The 16,254-nt window shown below is 40.0% G+C and overlaps 1 protein-coding gene across 2 annotated transcripts in view; it reads left to right on the forward strand.

The window, feature by feature from the left end:
- The window catches only part of WNT7B (Wnt family member 7B), a 91,529-nt gene that overhangs the window by 48,831 nt on the left and 26,444 nt on the right, over positions 1-16,254 (forward strand). For both annotated transcript variants that reach the window (XM_008630820.2, XM_008630819.2), the window contains exon 2: positions 3,231-3,457. In XM_008630820.2, the coding sequence (XP_008629042.1) occupies positions 3,231-3,457 (227 nt within the window). The remainder of the gene's footprint in view (positions 1-3,230; positions 3,458-16,254) is intronic.

Raw genomic sequence — 16,254 nt, forward strand, 5'->3', positions numbered from 1 at the left:
AGACTCTGAGGCGTGTGGAGACTGTCGTGGTGCAGGATGGTTACAATTACTGTAAACTGCATCAGAAATCTTAACAAAATGACACACTCAGGAGCTTCTGGTGATAAGAGTCAAGGAAATTTGCACCACAAAGAAAGATTAGATGAAAGAAGATGCCAAAATGTGGCATGGAGGATCTGCTTTTTGACAGCTATAAAGTAAAACAATCTCCATCTCATAAAAAAAATGATGTAGACTTCAACCTGCCAAGGGGCAGGGGCAGTGCACAGCCCTCCCGAATGTGTGACTGATGCACAAACTGAGGGATGCCACAAGAAATAGAGGAGAGGAAGCTTGAAATGCTGTTGGGTGCATTTCTTTAATAAAAATAAAGTTTTCCAAAACCTCAGTTTCATGATTCAGCATTTCTTTTGGCACTGTAACAATTTAAAAGTAGGCTAAACAAGTCTGAGGGAATATGCTGGTAAGTTCAGGCCAGAGAGGGGGAAGTTTCTGGAAGTAATAATAGAAAAACTAAGACCCCTTCAATGCCCAATAGTTGCAGTTTAATTGTTTTAATACACGTTACAAGCACACAATAATTACGACACCCTCACGATACCTTCTGAGGCAGATATGATCATGCTTATTTTCTGGACAAATAAACTGACCCACTGTCAGTTTGACCAAGGTCTGCTCCAAAAAACAATGGGAAACCAAAGAATATACTCTTTAACCTAATCATGAGACAGCAGTAATGTGTACGAAGCAAGCAACTTAACTGAAAATTATATGTTTAGATGCTGTGGCCAATTCTTGCTTTCCTTTTTTTTGAAAGTCGTAAGGTTTTGCTGCTCAACTTGAGAACAGTTAGTGGAAACTCTGGAAGCCCACCAGTTTAAAAAAAATGATGTCAGGAAGTTATTGCATGGTTTTTATCAGTTTTTAATTTTAAAAAAAGTATTTATATAACATACAAACAATTTTTAGATGTAATTCTTGCTAGTAAGATGGTGGCATAGCCTCAGTAACTTGATGACTGTCAGGCAGCTACGAGACCAGAACTGTATGTCTTGTGCATGTGCTAAGCATCAAATGGAATGATGAATGCCTTGTGCATGTTTCTTTCTTAGGAGTCAACCCCAGATTTCCTCAGGATTAGGTTTTCCTGGAAGGGTCAGTGTCTGAAGCAGAAGTGGAAATGGGTTACCAGGCGGGAAGGTCTTGCAGGACACTTGGGCACCTGGTCTGTCCCAGGGAACTGGGCAAAGCCATGTGGAGGGGATGGGGTAAGAATGGGGCACAGCATTTTAGCATCATCAACGAGTGCATGTTTCTGAATTTAACACAAAACATCTATTAAGGAAAAATGCTTTCCTTTGTGTTTTACTGCAATATTTTCAGAATGTTCATCCTACTTTGTGTGGGAAGTGGATGAAGTCAGAGAGAGAAAAGCTTCCAAAGAAAATAACACTTTTACTTTTCAATATTGAAAAGTGTCTGATTTTTTTTTTTTTTTAAAAGTTAAGTATTGATACTTTCCTCTGTGATTTTCATTAGCTTTTGAAGCCATAACATTAAGGTCATAAGCCACTGTAAAGAGAATCTTACCCCTATATCAAACTCATAATACTTTTTTAAGATTATCACATCTCTTGGAAAGTTCTGATTTAAAGACATCACTATTTAAATTTTTTTCTTTTTCTTTTTTTTAAATGGAGAAACACTTTTTGTCAGGAAAAAAACCTTAGTTCAAAACCTGCATGAATCTCAGGGGGTCTCTGGTTCCAGTTAATGCTCCAGCTTCATTGCTCAGCACCCAGAGGAACACAAATTAAAGCTACAGGTCTGAGCACTCCTGCTCCAACACTGAGAGTGGTCAGACTGCAACTACCTTTTGTTCTTACTTTTGTTTAATAGGCAGAACAACAGGGCATGTGTTGATACCTTATCTCTATATCCATTCCCCTCCCACCCCCGCCCCTGCCATAAATAAAAAACCCCCAAGTGGTGAATTTCTCATGGATTGTTAACTTTGGAAAAGATGCACAAATACCTATTAAAGGAAGAGGGAATCATCATGGAATTGCCATTCCACAGGAATAGCAGTATTTCATTTTGGCCAGGGAATAGTGCTCCATTTCACCCTCCTTGGTCTGGCTTTACTGTAGCTTATTGAAATGGCAAAATTAAACACTCTGATTTCATTGAAATGCAGCATTTATGTAATTTTGCAGTGATGAAGTTGATAAATTCTTATGTAATTCTTTAATTTTGTTTAGTCAGCATTTCCCCAAGGAAGCATTTCCAGTGGGAAATTTTTAATACTAAGATGAAAGGCTTAGGCTGGTGCTCAAGAGGGAAAGTAGAATCATGGGGCAGTGTCTGCTTGTCCAGAGCCACCTGAAGCATCTCCACATGGGCCTGGTGGCTACTCAGTAGATGTGACCAGAGGCATCACTGAACGTGCATCCATGTTTTCCCATTTTTTTCCCAAAGTATTACCATTTAAAATGTAGCCTGTAAAGATGTTGAAAAATGAGCCTGTGAAGATGTTGAAAAGTGAGCTGAAAAATGAAAAATAAATACACTCAAGTGAAAACATATGGCAGGTGCAAGTTATATGCAAACTTCATAATGAATTCTGAAAATATACTTGAAGAATGAGAACTGCAGATATAGTCTGGATGGCACGTACTAAGAATCACTCCTATGTACTCCATGATGTTTGCCAGATCTCAAGTACAGTTATGCTGGTGAACTTCATTAATCATTCAATACCCTGAGCCTAACAATGGGCAAGAGTGTTGCTAGTGTCAAGTCATTTTCTAAATTGTGCTTAACAGTTTCAAATGAGGGGTGGATGAACTGGCTGCAGTAACTAAAACACTAAGCCTGAACCCGCATTCAAAGTAGACATGAATTTCAGAGATTTGTGGATGATCACTTGTCACTATTTTTCTTTTAAATAAGTCTTGCTTTCCACATCTCACAAGCTGATGTCTCTGTGTAGGACTGGAAACAAAAGTGCCAAAATTCCATTTCTTTGTTTTTTCTGGCACAAATCAGATCAGGAATTACTGCAAGATTTCCAGGCTCCTATACCAGACCAGAGACATTGTGCCAAGCTGGCATAATTACAGGAACTCAACCTCCAACCCTTCCCCTTTTGCACAGTGCCTTGCCAGCCACACAGCAGCACCTGGTCACCTCAATTTGGTTATAACGTGTCTTTCTGCTTTTTTCCTCAGAGCTTTGTCATCCGTGGTGGCTTTAGGAGCTAATATAATCTGCAACAAAATCCCAGGCCTGGCCCCTCGGCAGCGAGCAATCTGCCAGAGCCGCCCTGATGCCATCATTGTGATCGGGGAAGGGGCACAAATGGGAATCAATGAGTGCCAGTACCAGTTTCGGTATGGGAGGTGGAACTGCTCTGCGCTGGGAGAGAAAACAGTCTTTGGACAAGAGCTTCGAGTAGGTAAGGGTGTCTCTAATACGGTGCTGTAGGGATCTGTTTGAGATGGTTTTCTTTTGCCTTTCTTGCTATGGTCCTGCAAAGGTTTATAACCCTCAGAGTTCAACTGTGATGCTCCCAGAACAAGAGTGTTTCCACTCGCTGAAAAGTAACTGGCAAGACACATGAAATCGCCAGTGATCTGTAGATGAAGTCACTCATATCTGTGCAACTTCAGACCCAGCAATGGCCTCAGTGCCTGCACAGCCATCCAAGGTCACAGCTCATGAAGAGAGTATTTCCAGCTGTTGTCTTGTTACAGGTTGTCATGATAACTGTGGTGAATATTAAGGCTAATCAAAAATGAACTAAAAGCAGCTCAGAAAAATCCCTCTGAAGACTTCCCAGAAGCATAAATAATGCGATAGTCCCAAATAATTGATGGAAGTACCCTGCATATGACACTGGCCTTCCTATATGCGGCAGTGATACATTTTAGTGTTGCTATCATACTGCAAAGAAAATACTGCGATTTGAGGCAGGAAATCTATTCAAAGAAAATAACACATGGTCTTGGCCTGACAAGCTTTTAGCTGGCAGAAGTTAAATCAATACCTTTCCATTTACCATATGTCTGATACTATTTCACAGGGGAGATTATGTAAATTTTTTTCCAGCACTGAGGTCACTATTTTCCTCATCACCCAGCTGGGTATCCTTAGCTTATTCCTGACCTTTTCTCTCTCCCCCAAGGGCTGCCCATTCTCACATGCTGTCTGCTGTTTTGGGCTGGGATAACATGTTGTACTGTGTGGCTCTCTCAAGGGCACTCAAAGTGACACCATCCAGCTTCTCAGTGGGGTTGTAGCCTATTCTTCATGTGTTTCATTTTTCTCTGCATGATACCTCTTGCATTCAATGGTTCAGGTGAGTCTTGTCCCTCCAACACAACTGAGTGTGGTTAGACATAAGATCTCATTAAAACTGTATGAAAAAAAGGCATAACATTTAATTTCTTCTGTGCAAAGAGGAGTCGACTCACACGGTGCTTTTGTTTGTAGTGGTGGTCAAAGCTTTAGGGTTTTTTCTAACACCCTTGTGAAATGAATGCCAAAAACTGAGGTATGTTTGAGTCAACAAGGGAACTGAATATTTTTTGAAAGAATATCCGAATCTGAGAATCTGGCTGGGGTCTGGGCACTTTAAGGACACAGTGGTTCAGCTGTAAAGAGTAAAATAAATCCATTGGCATTGGGCAATTGACTTATATTTGCAGAGGGTCTGTCATATTCTGTGAGCATTATATTATGTTCTCAAGGAATCATATTCAGGAATTAGCCTAACTTTTACCTTCAAATTTAAATGAACCAGAAAAAACTCTATTCACTTGTCTTGACTGTTAGAGGCATGGTCTGGTCCTCCTTGGTTGATAATATGTTTGTTTGCTTTCAGTTAATAACCAGAATTATGTTGCTGCCAGAAAATATACATCTGCCAAGCATGCTGTACTTCTTCATGCTCTGTTTTCATCTGCCAAAGTTTGCGGGCATGCTCTTACCTTAGATAAGTGGGTTCTCTTACCTTCTGTGAGATCCCCTATGGCCTGAGAAGGGCCACTCTGGAGGGTTGTACCAGAGTTGGTGTCATTACTAAGCTTTCCAGTGAAAAGGATTTCACCATTTCTGCTCTCCTTTCCAAGCTGAAAATCTTGTGGTGCTTTACCAGCTCCACCACTGTGCTTATGGGTAACAAACCTCTTCACCACAGAGACTCTTTTCCTCCTCCAAAACTTTGCAAGTTAATGCAGTTCAAATGACTAAAGAGGACAAGTTGTAGCTGTGCTTTCATTCTCAATGTTTCTACTCAAAGTAAGTGCTACAAGGAACAGAAATTATTTGTCATTAGGATGGACCAGCTATCAGGTTGGTCAGACTATACAAAACTGGAAAAACCAGGGTTTTCTTGAGCCACTGTTCAAGCCATATTTGCCAAAATGTTTACCAGATTCTTGACCTCTCCACTGAACCTGAATGGTTTCTTGAAAGTCTGAAATGACTGATGTGGAATTTGGTGGGTTCTTTTATGGGTTAACCCGAGCACAGATGAAACTTGGCTCTTGCAGCTGAGTTCTGCTTTGACATTTGTTGGGAGTGAAACCACACAGACTCCAACAGATGGAGAAGGTTTACATGACCCCTTCCAGCCAAGCCAGACGAGTTCCATGCAGGTCTATAAAGGATCCCATAATTCACATATCTTTATTTTTTTTATTAGTGGAGTAGCACCCAGAGATGATGAGGTCAGTACCTAGGAAAAGGATAGGGTTTAGGAAGTAGTGTTATTACACTAGCAAAGGGGGAAAAGGTAAAAAATGGACAAAGATTTAAAAACCCCACTACTTAAAAGTACAAGATACCTTTAAGCATAAATATTCACTTGTGTAACAAAACACACCTGTGTCTGACACAGAAACACTAAACCGGCCATTTGGTTCTGCCTGAACATACTGAAGAAAGGACTAAAACTAAAAAAAGACAGGCATGTTTTTCACTTCACCCCAAAGGAAAGCTCCATCCCAGAATCCCTTGGGGAGATGAACACTGAAGGTGAGTTATTCAGGTCTCAGGGTGGGGAGGGAAAGTAAGCAGTGATAACATGATATTAATTGCTCTCCTGCTGCATGGGAAATAGGGGACCTGCTCTTTAACCACTGGCCAAGACTCTACCACTACACTGACAAGTGAAGATTTATGATTATTCTAACTTGTATTTTGGTGCAACACTCCCCCTTCAAGATTCAAAGCAAACACTCAGATTCACCCAATGTGAGGTTTCTCCAACAGATGTGTATCTGTTGCTACGATCACCTCTTGGGTGCCTTTATGTTCTTACTATGCATGTCTTCCACCCACCACCAAGCCAGAAGACATGACACAGGGACACATGTCCCCCCTTGTGTTTTCCAAGGATCCTACTGTGCCAGGAGAAGTCCTCAGTTTTTTAGCTAAGCTCCAAGATGGATCAGTGAGGAGTTATTTACTCAAAGAGGTACTTCAGTGAATGAGGGCTGCATCACCAATACAGTACATAGAATCTGTACTAAAAAAAATGGAAATAGTCCAGAGGATGGAATAACAACCATAGAAATGATGGGGCATTCATGTTGGTGTGAAAGATTTATAGCAGCCGGAGATAAAAAGTGACAGAGAAATCTAAATTAGTGGCATGTACAAAGACTGTAGCATGGGATGAATTAGCCAAGCATTGCATATAGCTTATTTTGATATATTTATAGCTGGGAAATCTTCCATACTCATGCCATCCCCAAAGAAAGTCAGTCCTGCACTTACTTTACCCATGCTGTCCTGTACACACATTTGTCACCTTCTTGCACACATCCCTAGCTTTCATGCCAGCTTCTCACATAATCATCTGTACTCTCCACTCATCCTTCTTGCTTTAAGCCTCTTAAACAACCCCAGTCAAAAATTAAAAACTAAAAATTTTTAAATTAATTAAAAAATAATTATATATCAAATGTTATTACTGGTAATCACTGTTGAAAGATAATTGCCCTTCTAACATTTTGAAAGTGAGGACCCTGATCTGGATGAGTAACGCCTCCGGTCCTATCAGGTTATTGATGCAAAAGAGCTCCAGCTCCACTAGGAACTGGTCTCTATTCCCCCAAATGGGAATGGGATGGGCAGAGCAATTTGTCACTTACATGCCTCTAAAAGCTACAGATCATTAATAGCATAGAAAGCAAAGAACTCCACCCCAAAAAAGTAAGCAGTGCAGGCTCTGTAGTATGAAGTCCGAATCAATAGCAGAAACGAAACTACTGTTGTTCTTTGACGGTGGATTATTCTGGCTAATTATTTGTGCATTGACCCTTTCCACTGGAATCCTTCCAGCTCAAGTGCTTATGAACAGGCAGCTCTTACCAGTGCTAAATCCAGGGCAAAACAGAGGTGTTTTGGTGTTTTGAAAAATATATCTGTCAAGATATCCAAAGTGATCTGTACCTGTCTCCTTTCTCAGACTCATGAAGTGGAAAATGATCACGATTTAGCAATATTTGGTGGTGTCACTGGTGCAGTGATTTGGAAAATCATTAAACTGGACACCCGACAGGGAAATATTAACAAGTAGGCCAAACCCAAGGGAGTTCTGAAGTTTGGTTTTTTTTTTTTTTAATGTCTTACTTTTTGTTTTGGTCTTTAGTTTTCTGCTGTGTTGAAAAAATGCATCTGAAGGGAAGTTACAGCTCTGCTCACCAAGGGAGGTTTAGGAGAAGAACATTTTAAGAAGGTTCCTGTCTCTTCCCATTCACTCAACTTTTGATCCACTCTCCAGGCAGAATGGGGGAGGGATAGGAGAAAAACCCTGGATTTTTAGAGCAATAAAAAATCTGTGCATGAATTTTATTAACTCCCAGGTGAAGAAAACTTTTGGTAAACACAATCAGATCATAAACTTGAATGTCACAGTTCTCTCTACAAGCATGCACTTGTACACATGCACACATAAACTGGGGACAGGATGGATAATTCCAAACGTAAGACTGGGAAAGGGAGGGGGATAGCTTCTGAAGGAGAGATACTCATAAAAAAAGTGATTCTTGCTCTATTTGTACTGGAATCAGATAACATTGTAAGTCCACTCTTGATCCCATGTTTTAGCTGCAGGCCTGAATTGGAACATGGGAATGGGACATGAAAGATATCTAAGTGATGGAGTCACAGAGAAACGGTTGGCATCTTATCACACATGCTGAGGGGGTGTCAGCCAGTAAATTATTCTTGGTTCAGGCCATATATAGGCTTAATTAAACTTGGATTCCACATATGAATCCAGTCATTTTTATTCTGGGCTATGATGATGGTTTAACCGAGATGCCAAATGTTCATAAAAACTTCCTACCAAAAATGGGAGGAGTAGAGAGGCTCATTATTCTCCAAAAATGGATATTTGGGTCCAAGCAGATGGATTAATCTAGCGCAGTAGTTTCTAGTGTGGTATGAGTTGGCCAACTTGGAAAGCTTGGCTTTCAGGGTGAGCAGAAAACTTCCAAGACATGAAGACAGGCGGCATTCTTGGGAATGCTTTACAACCATAGTTGTGCTTTAATGCTATCAGCAAGTCAATAAAGGGAACCATAAATGAATCCAGACAGTTTGCTAAAGTAAGTACATTTCTAGCTCGCTTCTTGCCTTTATTTTCTCCTGCCATTTCCTTCTCAGCTACTCTGTGTTCTCATTTTCAATTTTTTAAAATCAATTTATGTTGTTTGTTATATGTTTGTTAAGGCTTAGTAATATTCATATATCAGGTTGACTGTATGTTTATTATTCTAACATCTGTGTATTTATTATGGGAAAATCTATCTTTATGAACTTGCACTATATCCAATAAAAACAATATGGGGGGAAAAAAGGAATTGTACAGCTGGAAACAATTTGGAGGGGGAAAATGAGTTGGAATTAGATTATTTTAAATATGATACAGAGCGGGGTACACACTTCACCAACGGAAAGGCAGTAATTATCTTTGTCATAGCAGTAGGTGCTATGATTGGTTTAGGCACTTGTCAGCTACGGGGAACCTCAATTGCACAGTGGCTTTTGGACCTAATGTGGAAAAATTTAGGGTTTTTTGTTGGATAGCATGGACCCAGACAACAATGCCCTTTGAGCATTCAAGCAACTGAGGAGAAAAAATTTGTTTTCAGTAATTTTAACTGGATTTCTCTGTTGGTGCTAGGATATAGTAAAAAACTTTCTGGTGTGAGGGGTGGCTTCTCAGAGCATGGCATCAGCTTTCAGCTCCTAGTACAGTGGGCTGTCTGGGATGCCAGGAGAGAGGTGCACAGGATGCATTCAATCGGCTGCAGTCTGTACTAAGGATGTGTGCAGCTCCAGAAGATGATGTAAGACCAGTACAAACAATATCCTTATTGCTCATGTAGCCAACTTGGAGTGACTGCTGATGTCCACTTCCCAAGATGCCATGTGGAGTCATTGCATTTGCACGTTTATTTAGTTAAACTACAAATACCATGGCAAATTTAATGATCTGTGGCTTAAGCAAGCATAAGCTCTTAATAGAAGCACAGTGGTGCATAACAAGATGTATATTTCTCGGTTATTTGGAGAGGGAGAGTTTTCTCATTATTAGCCTGAATTAAAAAAAAAACAAACAACAAGACATGCATGATGACCACCACCCCTAGCAGCTAGGTAACTGGTTGGCAGGTAAAGGCAGGCAGTAAAGAGGTAAAACCCCTCAAATCTGTGGACTTCCTCTGCATGCTCATTTTGCAGGAAAGATTAAACACCCTGCAAACAGTCATTGTAAAGTCTTCTCTTAAAATGTCCCAAACAGCTCCTTTATTTTCACAACTGGCATGTTGTTGCTGCAAGGAGAAACTAAAATATCTTTAACCTTAAGAATGTCCAATCTATTTGTTCTCACTTATTAGCTATATATTACTGCAGAAGGATTTTGGTGTGTCAGTGATTATCCCACAAGTTGCCTTACAGAGGTAGACAGGCCATGCTGGAGCAAAGCTGAGCTGTTCCACCCAAAGCCCTGCATGCTGCTCCGAGTAGTGAGAAAAGTCCTCAAAGGCAGGCTGCCTTAGCAGAACAGTTTCCTCAGTGCACCTCATCACAACTGAAAGCTGAACACGGGGGAAAAGGTGTGATAATGTAGTAGTTACAAGGCGAAGTGTGTGAGAGGGCATTTCAGTTTGTATTATCATCTTTGGGGGAAATTGAGGAGTTGATTCAAACAGTTCATACTTTCTTACTGTAGAAGGGGGGCAAGCTTTTTACTCTCACAAGTAACAAAGTAAGACAGTAACCTGAACCAGAATAAGAAAATAAACCCTCCCAGCTGGCGGTAGCTGAGGTTGTGAAGGAGCAGTAAAAAAGTTATGAAACCACTAAGGTGCTAGGAATTTGTATTTTTTTAGCTGAGGAGACAGGCTATTGTGGGAGTGGTAGGTTCAGACTCTCAATGTCTGTCACTTGGATGTTTTTAAAAAAGAAAAAATATCTTTTTATTTTAAGGAAGTGCTGCTATTTTAAAGAAACATCCTGTTTTGACAGGATGGAGGATTCCCAGCTTGGTGAATCAATTTGAACATTTGTGGGTGATAATTTCTCTGTGCTTTAAAAATTTCTTAGATGCCAGAACCTCAAAATGATTCAGGGAGGCCTTAGTAATGTTTTCAAAACACATTGTCAATCATAGAGGAAAAGAAAAACATAAATGGACAGTACCATTTGTAAATTATGAGCTGACAGAAATAAATTTTGTTTGACTTAACCAGAAAAAATGTCACTTTGCTACATTCATTTTATAATCTTTATTTTTTTGTGTCCCTATAAAAGAAATAAAAGCATATATAGTCTGCAGCATATAATAATTTCCAGCCATGAAGAGACAGATTTTTATACATCTCAATTCATCTTCTCCACTTCCTAGTCTTTTTGTAAGGTTTTACTGTTTAGTTCAAGTATAGCTCAATTGTGTTTTCTCTTCCCTCAAGGGTCATGAGTGTGAAGAATAGTATAAATTCTCTTAAATGAAAACATTCTTGTTGCCATTTAAATACTTACCTATTTGGCAGCAGACTTTCTTTAAAAGGCAGACATCCTTATTCCAAACACAGCACTAATATGGTAATATAATTACTTGGTGAACTGTGTGCGGCTCGCAGCTGGATGAGGAATGGTGGTTATTGATCTGAATGAAATCTGGATTTTCCATCTTAAGGAAAGGTCTTCTGATTCATTCCATTCCATATAAAAATGAAGATTTTCTTGGAACAGGTGCTTTTCTGTAGACATTTTCAAATTTAAATACACTAACATACCAGACTGTGAGTAACTCCATTTTTGTTGTCAGAGCACTAAATTTTAAATTTGTTCCATGCATTGATGTAAATTAATGCCAAGAACTGTAACTGGGGAGACTCAAGTCTCTGGATCTCCTCAACTCTGCTCTCACATGCTTCCATGGGTATGCTGGAATGTAAGGTTCCACAACGCTGCACATCATATAGCACGACACACTGTCTTCCTGTGACCTTAGATCTCCTGAAAAACTGATGGACTGACATGGGGAAGGGGTTCAAAACTAAATGGACCTTTTTTATTGTATGGAATCGCTCCATTTAGGCATCAGTATGGAAAAGAAACATGCAGGGAGGGGGAGGGGGAGGGATGGGTACTCATAGGTTTTGGCATTTGATCATCCTACTGCATACTTAGGTGTAGTGGAAAAGGAATAGGTACATGTGATGGGGCCTTGGGTCTGTGATGATAACTTCCTGCTCTGCACCGGCCAGAACAAAAGTCCTCCTTTTCTCTTTTAGCTTTGTCTGTAGCTATTCAGGGTAACTTTTTCCATATTACTTTTCTGGTTTCCCTTGGGATGAGTCAGTCAGAGGTCCTGTGGAAAAGATAGTATGCAAATTCTAGGCTATGATTTAGTTGAATACTGTACCAAAGTTTGGACACAGGGCTAACTTTGCATAGCAGCTTTAAGCTTGGCATTTCCTTACGTCCAAATGCTTCCAAGGAACATTAATGTTCATTTAGTGTCATTTTTTTCATATCACTTTTTAATAAAATTGCTGAGTACAAATGTTCCATAGCATGCTGACTCATGAGTTACTTCAGCATCCCAGTCCTATTGGTCAATGACTTACAACAAAATGCATGCTTAAACCAGGAAGGCAAATGACATTAAAAGTCAAATAAAGTGGTGCTGGTCTTAATCCAAAAGGGCAGGGGCCAAATTCTTGTCCTATTGCTGTCAGTAGAAATTTTGCCACTGGTTTCACCAGAGCCACTCAAAAGTCTCCTGGCTTTTGATTATGAGCAGAAGTTGAAAGTGAAGCTGAATTTCATAGAGGGACTCAGCTAAAACCCAATTAGTTAAACAGAAATCAACCATATGACATTTGACTTTTTAAGTACAGAGCAACTTTGCAAACAGGCAGGTGCTGCCAAACCTTGCCACTGCAGGGGAAGTTCTTTATGGAGGATGACAGGGAGTACAGGACAGCACCTGCTGGTATGTGATCCTGTAACAACTTGGGGTTCTAATGACTTTGGAGATTCCCTGAGCTTTACTACTGCGGTTAAGTGTGTTGTCAAAATCTCTTCCCTAGAATTACAGATGATAGGTTTGGTCATCTAGTCCAACCTCTACATCAAGCAGGCCAGGCTAAACATGCCATTAGACTTTAGAGTTACATATGTAGCAGCATCCCTCCCTTTTCTCCTCTGTTCTTAGGGATAGGTTCTGTTTGGTAAACCATCTGTTTCTAAACTGAAAAGCTTGAAGTGCAGAGAGAGGCATGTACAAACATTACAAAAAACACAGCATTTGTTATCTGCACATTTTGGTTTGCAAACAAATATTTTAGCATTCAGGATTAGATCACTGATCCATGCAGTTTGCCATCATGCCTCCAGTCACCAGCAATTTCTTTTCCTAATGAAGTGGCTGGTGTATTGCAAAATATTACATCTGACAAATACCTCATTTTCTAATTGACAAAATTTCCTTCGTGCGTATCCTGTCTGACCTTTTAGCATTGGATTAAATTGTGCATGACTGTAGTTTATTTCTTACTGATGTTCATACTGTGAAGTACAATATTATTTTTACTGACAGAAGAGGCAAATTTAAAAAAAGAAATAAAGCAAGCAAGAAAGAGGACTCTATAATCTATTATTTGGAGGCTTGAGAAAGTGAATCTAGCATTGTAGTTCTAAGGTAGTCATTCCCTCAGGATTCAAACTGGCCACAGACTCCAGCCATGCTTTTTTTACCCAATACGTGCTTAACTTTAAACCCTCCATTGTAAGTGCTAATAAAGAGGCTTTGAAAGTGTTTCATTTTAAAGGCAGAACCAAGTGGTTTGCAGAATACAGAAGTCATAGCGAAAGACAGCATGCAAGATCAAGCTGATGATGGGTCCTTCTGCCCATCCCAGATCCACTTGGAGTGTACCTAGGAGACAGACTACTTTTAGCCACAAGTGTAATTTCTTCCTATCTATAATGCTTTCTCCACAACTCCAGTTCTGGGATTGTGTGAGAAAGATGATTCCTAAGACTTAGCCGGTGTCAGTTAAATGGGCTTGAATTACTGAGGTGTCTTTTTGGTTTGCTCTCACCCCAGAAAGATCACTGATGCACTGAGAGAAGACACTGCTATCTCTAGATAGAAGCTCAACAGACATGCACTGAACTGCTGTAGACCTTACAGCTCTATCCAGGTTGCTAAAACAAAAAAAGTTTACTCATGGATCATGACTTATTTTTACCTGTTCACTCATTTCTTCACCAAAATGTGGAGACTCATTTTCTGTCTGATTCAGCCTCCAGCCATCCTGTTCAAAGGAGATCTGCATTTTAAGTTCCATCAGACATGCTCAGTGCAACCTTGCATTTTCTGAGGGGAATGGCACAAGAGATAGTAGTGGTTTCTCTCTGCTGCTGAATTAAAGGGTTTCAGACAACAAAGGCAGAAAAATGAGGAACCCCTTCCTCACTTCTTTCCTTTGGCCCAGTTTCACATCACAGAGCTCCAGGCATTTGCATGAGATGTCAGGCTGTATTCCTTGTATGGTCAAAGAACAGGGAGAAATGCTTCCAGAGGGTGATTTGGATCTTAACTCGACTGCATGACAGTCCCTGTTTCCTATCCTGGGAGTTTAGACTCCCCTAATACCTAATTTCTCTTTGTGTTTGAAATTTTTCCATCCCTATGTATGTTTCTCAGGGGAGCATGTGGTCCTTTCAGAAAGTCATACCTGCTTGCCCCACACAGCAGACATGGAAAGTTGATCTTTATTTAAAGTCCTACCTATTCTTAGTACTCAATCACCAGTAGTACCTGCAAAAGTTGTCTTATCTGAGGACTTTCAGACAGATAGTGGCAAAAAAATAAATGCTGCAACCACAGGCGTAGCTCCACCACTGCTCTTTGGAAATTTAAGAAGTGGGAGTCCAAAATTACCACCAGATGGTGCACCTATTTAGCAAGTGACAGAGACATGTTCCACAAAAAATGGAAGCCACAGTCTCCAGCAACCCACCAAGTAGCTTCCCCAGCTGTTTATTCTCAGTTTGATATAAATTGAATGTGTTTGAAACATGGAACTGCTGGTCATACTATCCTGTTTTAATATGGAGTATGTTTTCAATCTTTGGGATGGAAGCCTTTCAACTGCCTGGCTAGGGATGTGAGCATGTGAAGGGAGAGGAAAGAAAAAGGGATGGGCCAGAAGCAGTAAAAATTGGTAATGGTGAAGGGCAATGACAGGATCCAAAATCAGATGTGGCCAGCACAGAGCACCTGTGCATTGCTGTTTCTGTAAGATGAGGCAGTTCTATCAGTGGTGGGTACCTGTCAGTGCATTTCTGAAGGATAATCTTGATGTCTAAGTCAATAGTTTGGAAACTTGCTAATGCCAGTATCCCAGGCAGAAACAGACAGGGTATTTCAATAAGTGCACAACAAAGGTGGTGAACTTTCCTAAACAGTCAGGTGGGTTTTATTCTCTGACTGCTTCTCATTCCTAAGCATTTGGGTCCTCCACACTCAGAGAAGGATTAGCGCAATTCAACACGCATGTATTTTCTGCCATATTTGTCACAATGACAAAAGACCATGTGATTCTTTCAGCTAGATTTTTTGGCCATCAATATATTATCATGTGTAGCACATGAGCAGGTATCTATTCCCATTCTACTCTACTTCTTGCTTTAAAGAAAATTCTAAAGTAATAACTAGGTTCCTGGCAATCCTATTTCATGAACATCACAAAACAGAAGAAAGTACTGTGTCTCATTCCTTTGCTTATGTGGGTCTTTTACTGCTTTCTGGTGTTTTGGTGTGTTTAAAATGGTGCTATAAATAGAATTTAGTCTATTGCTAAGAATGATTAATTAGAAAGATTGTTCTTTTAGTTACAACTTCACCAGTGAAAATGAAGTGAAAATTTCCTGAGTGAAAACATTTGAATATTCTTTAACTTGAGAAGTATTCATGCAGAATGGATAAAAAAAATTTTCATTCTCTGAGTCTAAGCTGAGAGGAAGGCATCACGTTGAGAAGCTCAATACCATTCCCTTCCTATTCTTTTTCACATACCTTGTGTTTCCTAGTTCAATGTAAGAACAATCATTTTATGGTGAAAGCGTGAACCAGGAGATAATGGACTTGTTCTCTGCTCCCAGCTGTGCCTTCTCTTGTGTCCCTGGTCAAGTCACTTCATATCTCACTCTCTGGAAAGTAAAAATTACTATGAAGAATTGAAATTATTGGGGACTAACGTCCACTCAAACATTTGGGATGTATCCTCAAGCAAAACTGGTTGCTGTTAAAGTCTTCTTATACAAAGAGGAAAGAAAAGGACAGAAATGTCATGGAAGAATTTGGTCTTCTAAAAAGTGAGTCCCGGCCTGAAAAAAAAACATAGTGAAAAATCTCAGTAGAAGAGGTCTGGTAGGATTATTAGCTTAGTTTGCAGAAGAAGGAAGTTTGGAAACCTTAGGTAACTGTCCACTCAAATTTCATGAAGAGAAAACACTGAACTGATGTTCAGTACTTACATGTAAAATAAAAGAGAGCGAATAAAGCCCACAGGGAGAGTAAATCCTCATTACTTATTGTATGTGTGCTGTGATTCTTTGAGTAAATCTTCCTGTCTTGAGTTCCCTCTTTTTCTAGCTACTGGTGCACTGTGACATCCTGACACCAGAGATGGGGCGCTAGAATTTTTCCCTCTT

The sequence above is a fragment of the Corvus brachyrhynchos genome, unplaced genomic scaffold (genome assembly GCF_000691975.1).
Source record: "Corvus brachyrhynchos isolate BGI_N302 unplaced genomic scaffold, ASM69197v1 scaffold523, whole genome shotgun sequence".
NCBI classification, from domain to species: Eukaryota; Metazoa; Chordata; class Aves; order Passeriformes; family Corvidae; genus Corvus; species Corvus brachyrhynchos.